Genomic DNA, 23,638 nt, shown 5'->3' with positions numbered 1-23,638 from the left:
CATGTTGATAATGATGTCACAATGATACTACAAAAGCATAGTGTGTCTTAGAATGTCACAACTGAGCAGTGGAGGAAGCTGAGAAAGAAGCAGGCAGAGGGAAATGACTAGTACTAACCTGCCTGAGAACACAACCTTCTGTACAAAATATGTGCAGTTGGCTTTTATCCTCTCCTCTTTGTCAATTTTCTTAGGAGGTCTGTTCCTCATAGTAGCTGCCAGGATAGGCAAATATGCTTACAATTTCATCTCAAAGTACATTCTCAGCACAAAGGTAAATACAAAGTCTTCTTGAAGTAGTTCATGTTTGGGTGCTGACATGGGAAAATCTACATTTTGGAAGTCTTGGGCCTTTTAAATTTGGCTACAAAGGAAAGGGAAAGGAAACTAATAGACAATCAGACCTAAAATGCAGGTGTCTGAATATTGTGGTGGGAGGAGATGCTCACAGTTTTCTACCCACAGAATAAATCCGCATTGGGTGTATGTTCTACTGATTAATAGCAATACCTATAGGACAAGAAAGAAGCCCGCAAATGTGGTAAGCTAATCAAAGTTAGATGATGCTTCAAGGACAATGAAAGTCCCAGTCCTGGGTCATGTTGGGGTCACACAGAAGGGAAAAACAAAGGGGTGCATCCTGCAGGTCAAATTAAAACAACAACCCAGAGCTGGGATATTCCAAGGCATACGTGAGAGCAATGTTTAAATGATCCAGAGTTCATAGGTTGAATTCATTCCTGGTGCAAGCAGGAGCGACATCTCACAAACCCCATAGAAGATATGCTGGCTTACTCCTGGGTGAATTTGACCCAGTTTCCTCCAGTCCAAGGTTACAAAGGGCCATAACATAAGGGTTGTTGACATATGTCATCCATGAGAGCATAAAATACTCCATCATCAGACAGGCCACTGGTCCAGGCAGTCCTGTATCCTATCCCAAACAGTGACCCAAACAGAGAGGCTAGCAAACCTAGCATAATGGATCTAGTCAAATGCACAGTGCTATGAATGGGGGTAAAATGTCTTTTCCATTCCCTGCAGGCAGTCAACTGATATCTTGAATCATGAAGTTTGATTACTCTGGAATACTGTTTACTCACATTTAAGTTGTGCAGTTATACGGCTTATTGACGGTGATAAACCTACGTGGCTGTTTGCAGGAAGAATTCTTTCACTGCTTTCTTTTCAGAATAGTGTGTGTGCATATGAGTATTTGTGTGTATGTGTTCTGTGTGTTTGCGCTCAGGTGAATATTTGTGGGTTTGGGTTTGTGAATTGTGGGGGTGGTTTGTGGGGGTTTGATTTTCTTCTGACAATTTGTTTTCATTAGACTCCAAACAGTTATTAATTGACTATGCGGTCATGTGACTACCATGTGGCAGAGAAACTAACCTATATGCTGTTGTGATGTGACAGTGGGATTCTGTCACACCTGACCAGCGTGACTTCTAGCAAAGTGAAGCTCAGGACAGCTCCTGCCACCTCATCCAAGGGAATTCTTCCCGTTAGCTAACCTGGGAGAGCTGCAGACTAGGCACCATATAGGTTTTCTTTCTAGTCTGGCGTATTGTACTGGATGCATGTTGCAGGATCCCATTCAGTGGCTTTCATGATCCTAGCAAGCCATGTAAACTCTGGTACTTCCTAGGGTCCCAAACTATTTGTGTCACTCTTAGGGGGAGCACAAACAACGTGCTCAGTGGCTGCCCAAAACGAGGCAAATTTCAATTCGCTGGAAAGGAGCCTTCCTGGAGTCAGTGGAGATGATGCTGTCAGCTCAAACATGTGTGGGTCGTGTGCTGGTAAGTGGATTGGTTGGCAGGGTTTCATCCCCTGCTAGGGATGATAAGGCCAGTTGAACAAGTTTTCTGAGACTTTTGTAGCAAAGTGAAAGCCCATTGGTGGTGCTCCAGCCAACCACACACAACAATTCACCCTGTTCCTCTAACCAGACATGATTGGGCTGGGAGAGGAATCTGAAAAGTCTCCCTAAACAGAAGGAACGCAAAATGAAATGGTAGATATTCACAACCCTGGGGTCACTCCAGGTCAGGATGGAGGCAGATTGCTGGGTCAGGTTGCACAGTCATTATCCTGTGGATAATCAAAGGGACTCAGACCTCATGACCCATTGGGTGCTCGCCCCTTTAACTGAGACTGCCAGTACAGGGGCCAACTATGACAGCAATGTATTTATTTATTTAATGTCACTCCACTAGACTGAAAGTACCTTCTCCTTCCATCAAAGACCTTCCAAAGGGTAATGATCTCTGTTCACTAATGCAGACGATGATGACTGCAGAAGAAATGCCTGTAAATGAAGTGGTCTAAAAGTTATTCCGAATTAATACACAGAGAAACTTGCATCTACCCAGTTTTTTAATGTACACAGATCCCTAGATGTACCTGGGACTTTATTGCAGAGTGCTGCGTAGATGTGCATACTGCTTTACATAATCATAAAAGAAAACACATCTCCCTCCCAGGATGCTTACAATTTAAGTCAAATAAACATTATGAACTAGACAAAATCAGGCACAAACCTGGACCATATAGTACTGGGAAGAAGATCCATCAACAGTCACCCTTCATTTCCCCAAGTGCTGGGTCAAATTACTGCCACTTGTCATCAGAACTTATTGCCTTACTTATCTGACCTTCCTCTGTGTATTAAATATTGGCAAATTGGCATAATACATTAGACTTTACTGCAGCTATGTCGATTAACAACATCTGAAAATCTGTTGTGACTGATCTAAATTAAAACCCATTTCCCACCTTTGTCACAGAGCTCAGATAACTGATTATTTGTTTCCTGACTTTCTCCCCAAAGTCACAGATAAATTCCACAGGGGATGCTCTAGACGTGTTTCTGGAATCTATGTCAGTTTCAGACAGGCAAGTAACATGACATCTCCTGCTTGATGCCTATGTTTTTAGGTAATACTGGTGTTCCTACTGAGTATTGGATCCCTCATCATTTACTTTATCAACTGTGCCTTGTAAGTAGAATCTAGGCATTTATCCACAATGTTTATTGCTTCCTTATACATGGGAACAAGCTGTAGAAGCCCAAAATGATATATGTTCTTAAAGGGTGGTCTTGTGTCTACAAACACAGGCAAAAGGAGCCTAATAGAGTTGCATACCCAGCTCCTGTTGAATTTCAATGGGAGTTGGATGCCTAACTCCCTTAGGCTGATTTGGAAATGACAGCCTTATTTTAGGGAGGAAGTGGCCTTATAGTTAAAATCCAAAAATGGGACCCAGGAGTCCTGGGTTCAATTGTCAAGTCTGCCAAAGACTCCCTTTGTGGCCTTTGCTGAGTCACTTAGGGCCAGATTTTCAAATCCGTTCCCACCTAAGTAGGGTGACCAGATGTCCCGATTTTATAGGGACAGTCCCGATTTTTTTTCCCCTATATAGGCACCTATTACCCCCCATCCCTGTCCTGATTTTTTACACTTGCTGTCTGGTCACCCTACACCTAAGTAAAGTGGCCAGATTCTCCAAAGTACGGTGCTCAGCATCCTGGAGCTCCCACCTGGGCTTCTGGAAATCACTTCTGATCATCTGACCTCATTTCTGGGGACGGAGCATTTTTTAACCTCTGACCCTGAAACTCTCTCTGCCTTAGTTCCCTTGCTGAAAAACAGGTATAGTGATATTTCCCTGCCTCACAGGGTTGTTGTAAGAATAAATTTATTAACACCTGTGAACTGCTCAGATGCTAAGGTGAGGAGAGGGCATATAAATAACTAGATAGATAATAGATTCTCTTATAGCAAACTCCAAATCAAGTTTGCTCCAATTAAGAGTTAAATGATCTTTTTTTTCCAACTGCTGGTGCAGCAAAGTCAAATAATATCAAGCTGACAAAATCCAGCTGCTTCTCACATCATCCGCAGCAATAAAGAAGATAGCTGATTATTCTACTGATGATGCATCAGGCAGAATAGAATCATCTAGTTTCTGCACAGCTGCATTTGACTGGAATTGCTAATAAGAGTGAATCCCATTTGTGTCCATAAAAATCAACAGATCTGATGTTGAGAAAGAAGGGACTATGTTTACATGCAGTTGCTGTTCTGAGGACAAGACAGTGTAGAAATGTAATTGTGTTCTTTGTGACATGCTCTGGTCTAAAAAGTCAGGTAGTGATAATATCCTCTTTGAGTTATCCCATTGAAACTGACCAATGAGAAGGTTATTGTTCTAAAGAAGACTCACACAACAGAGCTCTTGATGTTCCTGGGCAAAAGGGAAAGAAAATGGGCTATAATTTAAAATTAAATGTTTGTAATTATATTGTAGTTACACTGTAGTTACAATAACTAATTATCACTTATTCATGTCACCAGAAGTTAACTACATTACAGAATTACATTTTATCATCTCTTTGATTTCATACTTAATATGTGGATTTTTAGCTTTCAGGAACATTCATTATATTGTATTTACACTATAATCACCCACTCAGTCATATAGTTAAACTTCCAGTTTTGCAAATTTAGTAATAATTAGAGGTGCAAGAAAGCATAACTAAAATGTAATTACACTGTAATTGCGGTATAAATACACTCACCGAATTATATAATGTAACCAGAAAAGGAAAACATCCCATGAACATTCTTCTGCTCAAATTTCCTTAAACTGAATTCTTTTTTCTTTTCCCCTCGTGGACCTAATTTTTTTCCAAACAATCTTAGGGCCGGATCTCCATGTGCTCAACACCCACAATTGAGGCCAGATTTTCAAAGGAGCTCAGCACTCAGTAGCTCACATTCTGACACTTATGGCCAGATTTTCAACAGAGCTCAGGACCCAATGTGTTGAACTCTTTTGAAAATCTGGCCTCTTATTTTGGTGCCGAAATGGGAGTTGAGGTCTTTTTGAAAATCTGACCTTTGTAAACAATTTGACAGAAATAAAATAACTAGACTGAGTAGGAAACCTACTGTGGCCTCCAGCAATCTTCACCCAAATACATATATCTTACAGGAAGTGCTCAGGGGTAAAAAATATATTAGTATGTAAAGCCTTGTGATCAATTTAATATGCCACAGCAGTGTTTCTTTTCTCAACACTTTATTTAGACTGCTGCACAACACTGGGAAAATAAAATGGAATGTTAAAACAAAATAAATAAAATATAAAAGCTTTGGAACAAACTGAAGTGAGTTCAAACAGCAAGGGTAAACCTCAGAAGCAGAATTATACATCAAGTGCAATCCAATATTGTGTTTAATCCCAAGACATCAGAAACCTGCCAAACAGTTAGGAGTAGCTACAGAGGGGAAAGAGTTTATTTTCAAGAAACAAACAAGTACTTACTCTTATTTATATCCTATTCTCTCCATGAGAAAGTATACTAAGTTTTTACACTGGTTGACCTATAAGGCCGGGTTAGCTGGCCAGATCTCTCCAGCTAAGAATGCCCCCAACATGGAAGAGTCTTCAGCTGGCGCACAGCCAGCTCCTAAGGCAGCCCTCACAGTCAACTCTGGCATAGGCGGCATGCCAGAGATAGCAGGTGTGAGAATCTAGTGCTCTCTCAGGGTGAAATCCTGGCCCCACTGAAGTCAATGGCAGCTTTCCCATTGACTTCAGTGGGGCTATGATTTCACGCTTGGGGAATGTCTATACTGCATGTGAAGGTATGATTGCATCATGCATAGGAATACCCCTGGCTAGCTTTAAGCTAGTTAGAGTGGGTAACAACTGGCAGTTCAGGCTTCAGTCCAGGCTAGCTGCCTAAATTCAAGTCTGCCGAGGAGCCAGGGTATGTACTTGGTTTGCTAGCCCACGCTGAAGCCTGTGCTTCCATGTCTTCACAACTCCTGTTATCTGCACTAGCTAGATTAAAGCTAGCACAGGTATGCCTACCCATGACACAATCACACCTTTGCTTGCAGTGTAGACATACCCTACAAATAAGTGTCTAATAAAATGCTATGTAAATATATGAAAATGAAGATGTCCAATAAATTTGCCTGATTCAAAAAACCAATTTAATCTAACTCACTAATGTTAATGCAAACCTGATATTACTTTATACATCCCAACTCACTGAGAAAGCAGAGTTTTAAATTGCTTGGTGTGTTCTTAACCTATGGTTTGGGAAAATTCCACAACCAAAATAAAAGCCAGATCAATGGCCATTGCAGGTTTCTGTATTGTCTATAATGGATGTTGGATCAGGACCTAAATGTGTAAATGGGACAATGACATCATGCAGGTACACACGCATTTCAACTTTGTTTGTGTTAGACTCTGCCAGTGCCTCTCTTACATGGTGGCACTACAGATGAGTATGGATTAGATTAGGGGACTCCAAATTTTGGGTCCCATTCCCAGCTCTGCCACTGATTTCATGTGTGAACTGGGGCAAATCACTTAATCCCCCTGTGTCTCATTTTGGTTCTGATCCAAAACCCACTGAGGTGAATGGAAAGACTTATTGGCTTTAATATGCTTTGGATCAGGCTGTGAATCATCAAAAATATGGAGGAATAATCCCTAATTCATAGGCATCTTGCAAGAGTTTAATAAATTAGTTAGTCAAGCATTTGGAGATTCTTGCGTGAAAAGAGCAATGTCAATGCAAATGATGATGACTTTTCCTCCCTTAGCCCTGTAGAGCACTACTTCACAGACCACACCCTTTCTATAGATATGAGCTTCAATGCATTCTTCCTCTTCTATTTCGGATTACGGGTAAGGGCACTTTACAATCAAGCTGAGTTAAAATAATAAGTACTTGGAAATAATTTAACAGCATGAAGGAACATGAAAGGAATATTTCTCCTCTCACCACAATATGAAGCAGGAATTAACTCAACTGAAATCAATGGGATTACACCAGTATGGAACTGGCATGAGATCAGAATCATGTCTCAAATTCCAATATGTAAGCGAGACTGGACATTTCTGATAGCAAGAGGGAATATGTCCTAATACCAGTCCAGGGGCATCATTACAAAGGGCTAGGTTTTGATATCCTTCATCACATAGTATGTGACATTACTCCATATTAACCAAAATAGTGAAGTAAGGCATTATTTGCCATGAGCAAGGTTATCAGAATCTCTCCCCAGCGTTAACAACTACGGTGGAATGATGGTCTGACTGTTATGTTACTGTACTGGGTATCAGGATCTGGGTTCAATTCCTAACTTTGCCGCAGACTCCCGCAGTGAGCTTAGGCAAGTCATTTCACTGCTCTGTAAGATGAGGATAAAAATACTTCCCTACCTCCACAGGTGTTGCAAACTAAGTGTCGTTAGAGTTTGTGAGGCTCAGGTACCATGGTGATAGGGAGGGGCCATATCAGTACTGAGATAGATGTATCCCCTTTGTGAACCATGTTGCTGCTAATTAGGAACATAGGATTTGCCATACTGGTTCCAACCATTGGTGGCAGTGAGCAAAACCTGATGTTTCAGAAAAAAGTGAATCATTTCTTAATGCGGTAGACTGACTGTTCATTAAAGAAACTTCCTTCCTGTCCTGACAGCAATGTCTGTGCTCTGAAGCATGAGATCTGATTGCCTTAGCTTAGCTTTTGTAGCCAAAGTACAAATCCCCGAATCGGGCCCCGCGCCTAAGAGGGCTCCGCGCCCAGCCAGAGCGCGGAAAGCCCCGCAGCTCCATCCCCCGGCCAGAGCGCAGCAAGCCCCGCGGACCCGCTCCTGCAGCCGGAGCCCGGCAAGTCCCGCAGCCCCGCTTACCCCGGCCGGAGCGCGGCAATCCCGGCAGCCCCGCTCCCCTGGCCGGAGCGCGGCAATCCCCGCGGCCCCTATACCCTGGCTGGAGCGCGGCAATCCGAAGTGTCGCCGACGACTCGGAGCGCCGGCCGGTGAGTGCAAGCCCCACGAGTCGGGCCCCGCACTTGCTAAAGCCGGCCCTGGGTACAAATGTTACCAAGGCTCATAAGAATTTTCTGTCTTTCTGTTTTTTAACCTGTTTTTCCCCTCAGCCTGATAAATTCTTAAACCCTTCTGCAGCTCCCACTGTGAACAATGTGTTCCTCGCCCCTAATCCTCAAACCATCTAGTCAATTAGCTAGATTTCACCTCCATTCTCCCTTGCATGGAGTGGATCATAGTGTGCATTTGTTAAAATACCATTGGCTGCACTGATGTGAAATGCCCTTAGTTTTTGGCATTAGAACTCTGGCAAAGTTTTTAGAAAATACGTTTTTCCTTATGACAGATTTGGGTAATGACGGCTGTGGGTTTTGCCAAACATTGGATTTTCTAGTTCAGTGTCATCGGCACTTAGATTCCATGAGAAAAAAAAAGATGGGTAACTAGATGTCAGTGGAGATAGGGAGTTCATCACTATGACTGTGAGATGATGGACCAAATCCTCCTGTTGTAATTCCATTCTCCACTGAAGTCAGTTCAGTTCAGCTATACTAGGGACAGGGCCGGCTCCAGGCACCAGCATTCCAAGCAGGTGCTTGGGGCAGCAATCTGCAAGGGGCGGCAGTCCGTGTGTTTTTGCCCCCCCAAGCAGGGCGCCGAATTGCTGCCCCGCACAGCGGGGGCTGTCCGTGTGCCGTTCGGGCAGCACGTGCATTTCCACGGTGGTGGCAATTCGGCAGCAGCTGCTATGTTCAGCTGCCCGCGGCGGCAATTCGGCGGCTTCTGTCTTCCGGCTGAAGACAGAAGCTGCTGACAAATTGCTGCCGCCGTGGAAACGCGCGTGCTGCCCTAACGGCACATGGACTGCCCCCGCCGTGTGTGGCGGCAATTCGGCGCGCTGCTTGGGGCGGCAAAAACAGTAGAGCCGGCCCTGACTAGGGATTAAGTTGCTGCAAGCTGTCCAACTTTAAAACACTGGGAAACGTTCATTGGGTGCCCACAGGGTGGAGAGAGAGAGAGCGGAGCTAGCTGCATTCTGCAAAAGAAGCCTAATTTCTGCTCTGATGTGCTTCATTCTCATACCGTCCTCATGCTCTTTGACTTTGCCTGTTTTCTGTAGTTCATGGCAGCAAACAACAAGCTGAGATTCTGGCTCGAGCTCAACTCCATCGTGGATTTCTTCACCATCCCTCCAATTTGTGTTGCCTTCTATTTAAAGAGGAACTGGCTTGGTAAGTAGGACTTGGAGATCTAGTTCCCCATTATTGTTATTTCACGTCTTGTTCCCAGGATTATTTTACTTCGCAGAGGTGAAGGTGTCTTCTTATCTTGACTTTCCTGCACTATGGAAACTGCTGTTGTGTGAGTGGGGGCAGAATAAGGCCGTAAGGGTAAAAGCAGCCCCTACCGTCTCCATGAAGAGAACTGGCAGAAGCCCTATGCACCACTTAAGTTCTGCTTCAGCCATGCTTATCTGTCTGTCTAGCTTTTAAAACCATGCCCATCCAGCATCTGAGCCTCTGGATGAGGTGTTCCTCCCATGAGGCATTCAAATGGGAGAATACAGTGCTTCCACTATGGACTGACTTCCGTGCCCATTCTGTGGTGAAATCCTCAACGCCTGGGCCCCATTTATGCCTCACAAAGGGCCTCGCAATACATACTGGGTCAGTCCAATGGTCCAACTAGCCCAGTAACCTGTTGTCTGATGGTGGCCAATGCCAGGTGCTTCAGAGGGAATGAACAGAACAGAGTAATTTATTGAGTCCCCCTGCCGTCCAGTCCTGCCTTCATAGGGTTGCCAATCCTCCAGGATAGTCCTGGAGTCTCAAGGAATTAAAGATAAATCTTTAATTAATAAATTTGTTAGTCTCTAAGGTGCCACAAGTACTCCTGTTCTTTTTGCAGATACAGACTAACACAGCTGCTACTCTGAAATCTTTAATTAAAGATTATATCATGTGATGAAACCTCCAGTAATATGTCCTACCACCTACTTTTGGGATTGAAGGTTTAGAGACACCCAGAGCATAGGGTTGCATCCCTAACCATCTTGACTAATAGCCATGGATGGACCTATCCTCCATGAACATATCTAATTCTTTTTTTAACCCAGATAAACTTTTGGCCTTCACAACATTCCCTGGCAATGAGTTCCACAGGTTGACTGTGCGTTGTGTGAATAAATACTTCATTTTGTTTGTTTTAAACCTGCTGCCTATTAATTTCATTAGGTGACCCCTAGTTTTTATGTTGGGTAAAGGGGTAAATAACACTTCCATATTCACTTTGTTTCACGCCATTCATGATTTTATAGGTCCTCTCCCCACTCAGCTGTTTCTTTTCCAAGCTGAACAGTCCCAGTCTTTTTAACCTCTTCTCAAATGGAAGCTGTTCCATACCCTTAAACATTTTTGTTGCCCTTCTCTGTACCTTTTCCAATTCTAATATATCTTTTTTGAGATGGGATGACCAGAACTGCACGCAGTATTCAAGATGTGGATGTACTATGGATTTATAGATATGGGAACTTCAGTCCTTATATTTTTGTATCAAACAAGCCCTATCTTGAGGGCTTAAGTTGAACTCAAGAGGCACATGGTCCTGGAGCCAAGTTTGATATGACATTGGCTACAGATAAAAACAGAAGTGTGCATGTGTGTTTACACACACACACACACACACACACACACGGTCCTGTTGCTAGACATTGCTTTTCTCTGTCCTTTTCCTTTGCTGTTTTCCTGCAGGTCTGCGGTTTTTGCGAGCACTCAGATTGTTAGAACTTCCCAAAATATTGCAGTTTCTCAAGATCACCAGGACGAGGTAAGTCAAAGTCTGGTCAAGTGATGTCTGCCATGTATCATTATCTCCTGGCTCCTGTATTTTGGCTGGCTTAGGAAATGGAGGAAGTGGGTGTAATACACTGCTGGACAATTCTGATCCAGGATTCCATGTGGATCTGTGTATTGCATCTGGCCTATGACCCTGAATCTGAACTGCGCAAACTATTCCATATCCAACTCTGTGGCTCTGGCTGATCTATTAAGAAGGAAGAAGGAAAATCAAAAATATTATGCCCAGTCGGAGGTCTCTTGCAAGAGGCAGATGGAGTCATGCAGGTGGTTGAAACTGTAACATAACTTATGCAATGTCTTTAATGAGCTTTTCCCCCTCCTATCCTCAGTAATTCAATCAAGCTGTCCAAATTGTTAGCTGCAGTTCTCAGCACCTGGCTCACAGCTGCAGGATTTATTCACTTGGTATGTACAGTTAGTTCCACATCCTTCCTGGATAACCATAAAACAGTGCTAAGGGATTTTCTCTTTGTACATTTTGCTGGGGGAATGTAGACGTTTACTAGGGAGAGATGGGACAGAAGTAGATATTGGTCTGAAAGACCACTGTAAGGGTCTGTCTATACTACAGAGGTTGGACCAGCATAGCTACAAAGCCGTATCTATGCCAGCATAACCCCATGGGGTAGACAGCCTACATCAGTGGAAGGGTAGGGACACCGCCTCCCCAAATGATGGTAGCAACGTTAATGGAATATAGGACAAACAGGGAAGCAGTTTCTTCTTAGCTGCACAGTGGCAAGCTGTGCCTTGGCAGGGGACAAGGGTGAGGTGGATTCAGAAATTAGTCACCCAAAGGAGTAGGGGACCTTTAGACATCAGCTCAAATCCCTAATGCAGATGTTTTGTACCTGAGCAAAGCAGAATTTACACCAACACAACTTGCTTGGGTGTGTTACCAGATTAATCTGCACTGGGGCAAGCCCCATTTTGCACTGCTGTCGCATGTCTGCATCAGGGGGTTACATGGGTAGCTATGTGGATGTAGCTACAAAAGGGCACATTTCATTTATATTCTTTCTGGCAAAGAGGTTCCCCAACCCTAGCTCACGGGGCAGATGAAAGTGAGGGACATAAGCCGTATTATATATTTATATATTGGAACAGGGCAGCTGGCAACTCATCCAACTGGGATATAAATGGCAAAGGATTATTATGACTCTTGCTAGGAAATAAGCAGCAGATCCTATAGCAACAAAAGTGCTTGTTTCATTCATGGGAAAATAGAGAGAGAGACAGGAGCAAGATTTGCCACTCAACCAAACCTTTCCAAGAGGCATTGACTCTTTCAGAATGGGCTGAAATGTATCCATGACACACTCATTAATTAGAGATGGACCTGAACCAAAATCTTGGATTCAAACCCTTTCCTACCCTTTTATAATTCTGGCAGGTGGAGAATAGTGGAGATCCTTGGGTCCACCATCAAAATTCCCAGTCCCTGAGCTATTTTGACTGTTTATACTTGACAATGGTGACCATGTCCACAGTTGGCTTTGGCGATGTTGTGACTAAAACGTCCTTGGGTCGTATTTTCATGATTTTCTTCATCATCGCTGGTTTGGTAAGAAACCATTATCTCCTTTCCACAAGTGGCCAGTTCTCTGGAGTTTAATGCAATGACAAGATGTTTAGTTGATTTGAATGCCAACACCAAAGCTCAGGGTTCAGCATTTCTACTGTGATAGACGTTGGCATGACTAGCAGTAGAGCAGGGAACTGCATTCACTTGCCTTTCTCACCATACAAGAAGCAGGGGACATTCAATAAAATCCAAAGGTGTCCAGAAAAAAATATTTATTTTTAGCCATTTTATATTTAACAATGAACAATTAGTCGGTGGAACTTACTGCCACAAGGTATCATATATATCCATCCCTTTTTGAATCCTCCTAAGCTCATGGCCTTTATCTATTAACAAGGATACCCAGGATTTTAATAGCAAAAAAACTGCAAGCGTTTAATATATTAACCCTCATGCTTCAGGGCACAAGCTTTGACTAATCAGAGTTAGGAAAATATCTTATCTATTTATATGTCACTCATCACTGTTGTATCTGATCACCTCATAATCATTAATGAACTGAATCCTTCAACAAGCCCTATGAGGTAGGGGACTATTATCCCCATTTTAAAGATGAAGAATTGAGGCATAATGGTAGATTAAGTGATTTGCTCAAGGTCACATAGGGAGGTTATGGGTGAGGTGGGACTAGAACACAGGTCATCTGACCCCTAGTTATATGCCTTATCCTCTAGATCATCTGTCCACCACTAGAGTAGGCATCTGGAGGGTGTGTGTCTGTGTGGAGAAGCTGCCCCCTCTCATAACTGCCTACTGCAGGATTTCTTGTACTTCTCTTTGAAGCAGCTTGTATTGGCCAGTGTCAGAGCTAGGATACTGAGCTAGATTGACCCCTGAAACGAGCAAGAAAATTCCTGTATCGCACATGTACCCAATGGGCATTCTCCCAGTCTTTATGATGACTGTAGGACTATCAAGCCTTATTGTGAGCTTCTATAATGACTCACAATCTAGGGTCTGAAATTTAACATGGGTGGGTGAGATGAGGTGTTCACTCCACACCATGCCTGAAGGGGTTAACGTGGCTCAGAAGCGGACTAATTAACTTAGTAGGCTGCACATAGGGGGAGACTTAGGCTTCCCTGACAAGCACTAATTGAAGATGGAGCCCATCTGGGCAGCAGTCGATGAGGGCTTGTATAAAACCAGGGGGCTTGTATAAAACCAGTCACTCTCTGGGCCTAGTGACAAGAGAAGGAGGAAACCCAGGGGGAGGAAAATCCCTGGGATTCTGACCCTGACAAAAAGGTTTACCCAGAGGGGTGGTGGAGAAGAAAGCTGCAGAAGGAGGGCCTGGGTGTCCTAGCCACTGGGGAAGTGCAACAGTCTTGAATCGGAAGACTGCCTGGAATGGCAGCTGGTCTGGTGAGACTTTGTTACCCCGGAAAGGGAAAACTGTACAGTGATCTGGCCAGAGGGCCAAGCCATGAAGTGGAAGCACTGCAGCTTCTAGAGAGCAAGAGGGGTCATGGAATGAGCGACCAAAGGAAATGGGTGTCAGAATGGACAGAGCTAATCCCCAGACACAGCCGCAAGGGGACGCAACGAGAAGTACCCTTGGACAATGGGAAAAGCAGAGATGTCTCTAAGCAGGATTGTATTTCTTGACACTCTAGGTCTTGTTTGCAAATTTTATCCCTGAAATTGTGGATATCGTTGGTGGCAATCAACAATACCGAGATTCGTATGAGGTAGTGAGAGGGAGAAAGTAAGTGTGATTATTTATATTGTCTTTGATCTAATCTGTAACCTAACTAGTAAGCTTCTCTTTGTTTTGCAGAGGAAATAAGGAGTGATATGAATCTTCACAAAATAACTTGAGCCAAAGCCTGAAACTTTCTATCTTTCCACCCATCCATCTTGGCCCTCATCACCAAAGTATCTGAGTGCACATCTAGTCGACAACAGCTCTCTTCAGGATGAGTTTTATTTCTAAGGATATGTCTATACATACAGCACTGCAGCGTGCAGTTGTACCGATACAGCTACACTGCTGCAGTGCATGTGGTGAAGACGCTCTATGATGAAGGGAGAGAGCTCTCCTGTTGGCATAAAAAACCCACCTCCGCAAGCGGAAGAAGCTACATCGGTGGGAGAAGCTCTCCTGACACCATAGCACTGTGCCCACAAGTGCTTATGTCAGTGTAACTTGTGTCACTTGGGGGTGGTTTATTCACACCCCTGAGTGCCATAAGTTATGCCAATATAGGCTGTAGTGTAGAAATAGCTTAAGAAGAGAGGAAGTATAAATTACAGATAGACAAGTCCTATCATTTCAATTAGCCCATCCCTTTCAAACAAAGCAGGATTGTTCCCGTATATTCTTCAGTGCTTAGGCCATTCTATTTTTCAGTAAAACCGGTTGACATTTTTCAAATTTCAGCGAAAAATGTCATTGAAATTTTAAAATATCAACCAAAACGGGGGGGGGGGGGGGGAGATTGTCAGTAGGTCAACATTTTTCAGAGTTTGAGTTTTTTTTATTTTTAATTAAAAAATAAAAGGAAATATGTCCGTTAATTTGCCTTGACCTGTTTGTCAACCAACTCTGTTTTTCACTGACTCAAGTGATGGAGATCCCAGCGTTTCCTTGGGGGAGTATCCCACTGTATTAAAGAAATCCCTTGTAACATTTTCTCCCTGATATTCATTTTAAATTATTTTTGGCTTAATTTTACCTCATTACTCCTAGTTATACATTCATAGACTGAGAGATTTTAATGCTAAGAGGGACTAGTGTGATCATCTACTCCAACCTCCGGCATGGCATAGAATGTTACCCAGTAATCTTGTATCAAGCCCATAACCTGTGGTTGAACTAGATCATCTCTTTCCGAAAGACATCTCTTCTTGATTTAAAGGTTTGAATTGACGAGAGTCCACTATATCCTTTGGTAAATTGTTGCAATGATTAATTACCCTCACTGTTAAAAATGTGCATCTTATTTCCAGTTCAGAATTGTCAAGCTTCAACTTCCAGTTATTTGGATTTTGTTATGCCTTTGTCTACTTGACTAAAAAATCCTTTACTACCGGATATCTTGTCCCTGTGTAGGCACCTATAGACTCTGATTAAGTCGCCTCTTAAACTTCTCTTCAGTATCCCCCAAACCCTTCCTAAATGAGTCCTTTTTCCCTTTGGTGTCTACACCATTTGAATACTTGTAAAGGGTTATATATCCCCCTTGTTTACAAAATAACCCTTCTAACCTACAGGATCATGATATATAGAATCACAATCACAAGTACAGATAGAAACAAAAAGGCTTCCACACAACTTGAGTTCCAACTTTGTTGCCATATTTACCCAGGACCACACTCTGTTTGGAACTCTGTATACAATGCCATGCTTATAATAAGCACTCTACAGGTTTCAAACATAACACAAAGTTCTCTGAATCTCTTTCTGTAGGTACATTGTTGTCTGCGGTGATATCACTCTAGAGAGTGTGACAGCTTTCTTAAGAAACTTCCTGGCCCAGGACACGGGAGATATTTGCACTGAGATTGTCTTTCTGGGAGAGTAAGTATTCCCACTAAACATTTCAAAGTCACTTCCTAAGCACAGTTGTTTGGGGGAGCTAGAGGATACTTTTCTTGCCTGGTGGCTTTGGGCAAGGGAAGTCACATTGTGTAACTAATTAATGGGAAATAAGAGCAGAGAGTCATGTGAGACCTTCCCACCTTGGGAAGCTTTATGATAAAATCTTCTCTGTGCTAAATGTTTAATGAGAATAAAAATGTTCTCCTTTTTGAGTGTATCTTGCATTTTGGACTCACTCTATATGACACTCTATGACCCACCCAAGGATCTCTTGGAGCTGTCTGGCAGAGGGCACAGGGGTAAATAAGGGTTACAGGGTCTGGTATCTACTTATTGTCAGAGAATATCATTTAATTTCTCTAGTGAAAGTCTATGTGACACTGCTCATCATAATCACAGAGACATGTTTGTATGGAAAATGTTAGGAGTTATGTATATATTCAATAAAATATGTTCTCTAGGTCTGTTAAGACAGGTCACCAAAAGGTGATACATATACTTCTGTCTGTCGGGGGGAGGAGACATTTATCTCTCTCTGGCTGGCCATGTGCAAATTAAGTATTGCATGGTTCACAATGGACTCCCATTTACAGTCTGAGCAAAATGAGTGGGAGTGAGGAGGTGATTTTGACTCTGGAGCACTGATGGGACTGGCGCTGGGGTAATGCATGCAGTTCTGGCACCCACATTTTGCGGGGGATGTTGAAGAATTGGACAGGGTGTGGAAAAAAGCCACAAAAATTATTAGAGGACTGGAAAAAATACCTTACAGTGAAAGACTTAAAGAGCGTGATCTGTTTATCTTATCAAAAAGAAGATTGAGAGGTGATTAGATTAGTGTACATATATCTTCATTGGGAGCAAGTACAGTGTACTAAAGGGGTCTTTAATCTAGTGGAGAAAAGCATAATGAGAACCAGTAGTTGGAATTTAAAGCCAGACACATTCAAATTAGAAATGAGGCATAATTTTTTATAGTGAGGGTGATTAACCACTGGAACAAACTACTAAGGGAAGTGGTGGATTTTTCATCCCTTGTTTTCAAATCAAGACTGGATGCTTTTCTTGGCCTTAGCCAAACATAAATTATTGGGCTGAATACAGGGGTAATGGGGTGAAATTCTCTGGCTTGTGTTATACAGGATGATCTAGATGATCTCAACTTCCCTTCTGGTCTTAAAATCTATTATTCTGCGAGGGAAGGTTGGGTCCCGTCTCTTGTATTTGGAGTAATAGTAAATGAGAGTGTGGAAATGAGTTAGGAAAATAACTGAGTTTAAGGGAAGGACGTGACCTGAAGTGCACAGGGAGGAGAGACACGGACCCATGGTTCCACCTGGATGCAGATTACAGGATCAGGGCTTTAGCAAGTCTTGCTTTCTGCTTCTCATGCAGTACCACCATGCTGCAGAGTGCGGCTGCACTCATTTTAGTGGAATAGTACTTCTTTAAATTCCATGACACTTAGGCTGTATAAAACCTAAATTATGTGCCTTCGCTGATCTGCCAGTGTCCCAAAACAGCACAAAACACATGAATTTTTTTTGGGGGGGAAAGGTCAAGAACATTGTTATTAGGGGCTGATCAGCCTTTTTCTTCTGTTCTGAATTTTTGATCATGTAGAACTCTTCCTAGTCTAGAGCTGGAAACTGTATTCAAATGCTATTCTGCTTATACCACTTTCTTCCATGGCTCTGCACTGAACTATGAAGATCTGAAGAGAGTTGCGGTAAGACCCCTTTTTCCATCCACCATTTTCTTTCCAGGAGTCACAGTTTTGAAAATCCAGGCTCCAGCTGAGCTCAATCCAGCCAAATGGTTAGATTCTGCTACTACTAGCATTGATTAGAACCTTATTCAAGCACTCCCATGTATTTCAATGGAACAGTTTGCAGAGTAAGGTGCAACTCAGTGTGAAGAAGGATACAAGAATCTAATCCTAAATGTTTGAGTTTAATGGATTAAGACTTGGAAAGATGGAAAATGAAAATAAATGACAAAACTGAATTGGGACCAATAGGCCTTAAAATAAGCAAATAAAATGGTTCTAAGAAATGTAGCATTTATTGGAAAGTAGAGATTCTTGACAATAAGTCAGATAAACACAGGGGATTATTGTACTTCATGTGGAATCAAACTCTGAGTCTGCTTTTCTCTCCTGAGAAACAGATGGGATCTGCTGATGCTTGTCTGATCCTAGCAGACACTTGCTCTTCGGACCCTTATGTTGAAGACACTTCCAATATCATGAGGTAGGGTGAGATCCTCCAGCATTCTCTTTCTGTATCTGGGTGATGTTAGCACCTGCAAACACAATGAGCAGACACAGGCAGGAGCAGAATGTGTTTGCTGAGAAACCTGTGACAGGGTAAGCAGAACCCTTTTGTGTAAGAGGACCAAGGAGGCACACAGCTCTCTAACCTCCCAAACCCCACAGTGGACGATGTTTTTGCTCTCTCACCCTCATGAATACTGTTGCAGCTCTCAAGGGGACAGGTACCTTTATCCTGAGGAAACAGTCTCAGATGGCCTCCCTTGGGCAGTGATTGCATTAGCTCTCACACACTAAGCATGATTAGGCTTAGTCAGTACTTGTATGTGAGAGTCCTAGAGTGCATGTAGATGCTGTATTATCTGGTGCTGGTGATTCAGTAGGTGTGTTGCTCCTCTTCAGAATCATTACAGAAGTACTGTTCCGGCCCAAATTCCAAGCTAGATGATTATTTACGTTTTGTGTTTGTACAGCACCTAGCACAGTGGGGTCCTGGTCCAGGACTGGGGCTCCTCGGTGCTACTGCAATACAAATACATCATAGAATACTTGCTGCCTCCTGGAATCCCCCCTGCAGCTCTCAATGGATACAGATCTGATCAGGGGTGCTGGAACTATGGGTGCTGGGGGTGTGGCAGCACCCGCTGGCTTCAAGCAGTTCTCATCATATACAGGGTTTGCAGTTTTGTTCAATGGCTTTCAGCACAACCCCCCCCCGGGTATGATTGTTCCAATGCCACTGGGTATGGTTCTCCACTTCTTGTCTGATAACATTGTCTGGCACCCTTTCATTTCACACCAGAGGTGGCTGCATTTCAATGGGGAGTGAAGTGCCTCCCCCGCTATAGTTGGAATATCAATTTGTTGCATTTGTAAAACATCATTTGTGGGAGAGGCACAATGGGAAAGTACTATATGAATTATTCCTTTGCAGAATTCTAGATCTTTGTTTTCAGATAACAATTTTGCACACACAAAAATCAGAAACTGACTGTAGTTTCGCTGGAGGGTCCCCGGCAGTTGTCCCCACCCCAGTCCTGATTCATCCGCAGCAATGCGATCCAGCTCTGGATTTCATCATGTCCAACTGCTTCCACTCCTGTGGTCAGCTGCGACATCCCATATCCCTGGCAGGTCTCCATTCCCCTCTCGCTATACTGTGCAGTAACCACTGTGGTGAGGCTTGAAACCTGAGGGCATTTCGCCCAGACAAGGCACATTAACCAACAGGTATATTTTTCACGCAGGGCGCTGTCTGTCAAGAATCACTATCCAGAGACAAGAGTCATTATACAGATAATCCAGTCTCATAAAAAGGTAGCCCAGTAGCTTTGTCAGTCTAATCTTATTCCTTTAGTGCTGCTCATCATGGGTGAAAGACTGGCCCCACTGAAATCAGTGACTAAGTTCCTATTGACTTCTATAAGACCAGGATTTCACCCCATAGATCTTCCTCCTTCCATTACTACCCTATCAAGTGTGTCTGTTAATGTTACTAAATGATAATAACTGAATCTTCTTCTCTCGTGCACATTGTGGGCCATCAAAGGGGCATTGTTAGATTTTTTGTTTTAAAAATACATGTTTAGGGTGTAACTCTGCATTGTGTGCTGTCCCCCTCAGACGCGTTCCTCAGCTGGCAGAGATTTATTTTTGCTCTCCAGCAAAGCTTCATGTATTCGTCACAGCAAGATAGGAGGGATCCAACTAGAGGGACAGTTAGTCTGATCCACTATGGATCCACAAGGTGTGGGATCCCTACCGGGCTAGATTTCAGAACGATAGGAGCTAGGCCAGGATTTTCAAAAATAGTGATTTTTTTGGTGCCTCAGTGTTTTGGTGGCCAATGTGAGACCTCTTAAAGCTGCCTGATTTTCAGAAAGTGTTTAGCTCCTTTAAGGTTTTTCAGGTAGGGCACCTAAACCAAGTGGCACCCCAAATCTCTAGCCCCTTTTAAAAACTTTGGCCTAGAGCTGTTCACAATCTTCATGACTGGTTTTGTAAACATTTTTAGAATATTGTTATTTTGAAAATTTCAATAACTATTTTTTTCAAAATCAAAAAATGGAGACAGAAAAGGCAGTTTTTATTTTATAGGAACATCATGTACCTGCCTGTCTTGACCCTCACTTGTTTTCACTATCTTACCCTGAGACAGGTATACCTGGCAAACATCCCCAACTGGGACTGGAGGAGAGGAGACAGCATCATCTGTTTGGCTGAACTAAAACTAGGCTTCATAGCACAGAGTTGCTTGGTCCCAGGCTTGTCCACACTCCTAAGACGCCTGTTCATTAGGCAAAAGAGTACCAAGGTAAGCCCTTCACTTGTCCAAATAATGTGAATGACCACTGCAGGATCTTATCTGACAAGTGTGTGCCCCTCGTTTTAGTGGAAGCTGTGCCTGGGTATTTTCAGGCTCATCTTGCTCAAACTGGGACTTAACCTGGCAGGGGAGACTAGATAATCTAATAGGCTATTTTTATGTAACACTTGAATGTAGTACCACAGGTCTGCAATAATGCTTTACAGCATGGTTAAAGGTCTGGATCCTGATTCTCCTCTCAAGCCAGTGTAGCTTTGCTGACTTCAGTGGAATTACCCCTGATTTGAACTGACTGATGACGGAAATGAGGTGAGAGTCAGTCCCGGAGTAGCTTTTCCATCCTGTGTAGTTAATACCCTGCTTCTCACGGTGTAGGATCTCTCTGTGCGCATTAATTTCCTGTCTTTGTTTTATTCTTACAGAGTTAGGCTATGTTTACGCCAGGGGTACTACAGCAGCACAGATTCAGCCCTGTAGCTATTCACTGTCGTGCTATAGTAAGGCTTCCTGCCATGATGGAAGGGGTTTTTCCATTGCTGTCGGTAATTCTCCTCTCCAAGTGAAGGCAACTAAGTTGATGGGCGTATTCTTCCTTTGACCTAGTTGTGTCTACACTGTGGGTTAGGATCAGCATAGCTACGGTGCTTAGGAGTGTGAATTTTTCATACCCCTGAGCACCATAGCTGTGTATTTTAAGTGTGTTTTAAGTGTTGACCAAAGCTTACGGCTTGTCTACACAGCCCTGCAGTTCAGACAACAGGGGAATGAAAAGCAGAGTGCACCAAAGTGCTCTAGTATAACTCCCCCGATTGCACACTTTGGGTGTGAACTAAAAGGTAAACAGGACTACATTAATGCGAAGTAGGAACCTTTTAGTTCGTGCCCGCAGCATCCACATGGGGGAGATACGGCACAGCACTTTGGTGCACATTGCAATTCATACCCCTGAAGTCTGAGCTGCCAGACAGTGTAGACATAACCTTAGATTCAGCCTTTACAGAGGGACAGAACAAGGCCACTGAACCACTTACACCTTCCAAATAGAATTTAATTGGGGCTTAAGTGTGCACAGGACTTAGGTACTGTCCTTCTGCAAAAGAGTGAATATTAATATACTCTCCTGATCTGTCCCTATTAAAGAAGAAAAATTAACAAGTAAGTTATTAACTTTTCAGTACACAAAATTGCTCGCAATTCTTACAGCCAATGCCGGAAGATGTAATAAAAAGAAATGACTGTCAGGCATTAAGTTATTTAGAGAAGCCTGATGTTTCCTTGTGCTGCAATGGATATGTTTTTACTATCACCTAGTGGCCGTTTGAGATGCCTTCCATAAGTGGCTTCTATGCTAACTGAATTTTCCTCTATTCTAGATTAGAACAGTGGCAAGAGAATTATACCATTTCTGACTTCTGATACTTTTCATTCACAGGTTTTGCTTATACCGATTAAGTGAATGGAATATGAAATAAATATAGGTCTGGTTCATATACAAAAGTTGTACCTAAAACTTGTTGGAAGATTTTTGACTAAACATATTTTCATCAAAATATGCTGTGTCATCAAAGCCAAAATGTTTTGAAAAAATTTATTGATTTTTGACAGTTTTGATGGGAAGGTTTCTAATGTGCAGGGTTCTCTGCTGACCAGAGAAAAAGAGAGACCCACATTGAAAACCTGATGCTTTGCATTGGAAAACAGATGTTTTGACACAATTCAATTTCACAAAAAGTTGAGAAGGTTTTCGTTTTGTTACAAAGTGGAACAAAAACAAATTCTGAAATCTCACGTTGAAAAACAGAATTGTCGTCCTGTGGACTGCTTTAGTTCTTCAACTTTAATTATCCCAGTATAGTTAAATAGATACAACACCTCTAGCAGGGATGCTGTTGTATTGGTATAAATGTTTCCTTAGGTATGCTGGTATAAGCACTATTTTTTTATTTGCTTATATATGGCATGAATAAATACAGATTTACAGGTCCTAGCATTCAAATTTATCACCTTATATGACAAGGATAAATCATGCATGCACATTGCACATCAAAGTTGTGAAATGGGTTACAAATGCAATAAAAAATAAGGGATTCAAAAGATTAATAAATGGAAGGGGTGGGGCGCCGAAGACGCTCCTCGCCTGGGGCACTGTTTGGTATAGGGCTGGCCCCATACTGAGCCACTTCAGCTCCTGCTTTCTTCGGTGGAATTTTTGGTGCTCCGCACTTCTCAAAACCAGGCCCAAGGTTTCTCTAATCGAGCATCCCAGAACAGAAGCACTCATAGTTAGTAGCCACTCTTAAAAATCTGGAGACTACATAAAATAAATTATTTTAGTGTGCAGCAACATGGACTGTACATAAGCTAATAAGTCAAGTGCATGGCGCCTGGATGTAATACAGGTATCTTTTCTACTAGTCACCTTTTTTAAAAATTATTTTTGCCTTTTCCTTCCAAGAAAAAATCGTATATGTGATTTTTCAAGTGACAATGGAATTCAGGTTAGATATAAGGAAGCGGTCCATTATCAAACAGTAATTATGGCCATGGAATAAATTGCCCAAGATATTAGTTAACTATTATTAACTGTTCAAGCTGGTTAGGAAATTTTCTTTCCTGCAAAATTTTTCAGTTGTTTAGTTTCCGATCAAAATTTCTGTTTTTCTGGTTGCCAGAAAAACAAAAACAAAATTAAAAAAACTTGTTTTTATTTTGTTCTAGGCAACCCTGAAAGTCTTTGACAATCGGCATTTTTTGCCAAAATTTCCATTTTGTCAACAAAGCCATTTTCCATTTAAAAACAAAAAACAAAACCTTTTCATCAGAGAATTTTCAAACAGCTTCATTAATTGTTTTTCTTGGCAGGCACTAAGATACCACGGTGATGGGTGGCAGTATAAAACCCTAAGGACTTCTTTGCACTAGAAAATTTTGTTATTTTAACTATACTGGTATAGTTAAAGCAGCATCGCCCGTAGGATGGACACAGTTATACTGGTTTAAAGAGCCTATGCTGGTATTGCTTATTCCAATTGAGGAACCAAAATAAGCAATAATGATATAAAGCACCTTTATAGCAGTATAATTGCCTCTACACTATGGCTTTTACCAGTATAACTATGCCAGCAAAAAAAAAAACCCTAACCAACATACTTACATCACTAAAACTCTTAAGAGAAGACCAG

General features: G+C 42.4%; 1 protein-coding gene across 1 annotated transcript in view; it reads left to right on the top strand.

Annotated features, from left to right (window-relative positions):
- Positions 1-103: 103 nt before the first annotated feature.
- KCNU1 (potassium calcium-activated channel subfamily U member 1) overlaps positions 104-23,638 on the top strand; it is a 137,198-nt gene continuing 113,663 nt past the window's right edge. Inside the window, 17 exon segments of the mRNA XM_065398344.1 lie at positions 104-274; positions 1,680-1,805; positions 2,944-2,998; positions 4,820-4,834; positions 6,579-6,586; positions 6,646-6,720; positions 8,992-9,103; positions 10,622-10,697; positions 11,059-11,134; positions 12,123-12,293; positions 13,931-14,022; positions 15,727-15,837; positions 17,482-17,587; positions 18,028-18,110; positions 19,378-19,447; positions 20,289-20,436; positions 21,955-21,977. Coding sequence (XP_065254416.1) covers positions 104-274; positions 1,680-1,805; positions 2,944-2,998; positions 4,820-4,834; positions 6,579-6,586; positions 6,646-6,720; positions 8,992-9,103; positions 10,622-10,697; positions 11,059-11,134; positions 12,123-12,293; positions 13,931-14,022; positions 15,727-15,837; positions 17,482-17,587; positions 18,028-18,110; positions 19,378-19,447; positions 20,289-20,436; positions 21,955-21,977 — 1,518 coding nt within the window.

Source organism: Emys orbicularis, chromosome 2, assembly GCF_028017835.1.
Source record: "Emys orbicularis isolate rEmyOrb1 chromosome 2, rEmyOrb1.hap1, whole genome shotgun sequence".
Taxonomy (NCBI): domain Eukaryota; kingdom Metazoa; phylum Chordata; order Testudines; family Emydidae; genus Emys; species Emys orbicularis.
This window is presented reverse-complemented; position numbering and strand designations above follow the sequence as displayed.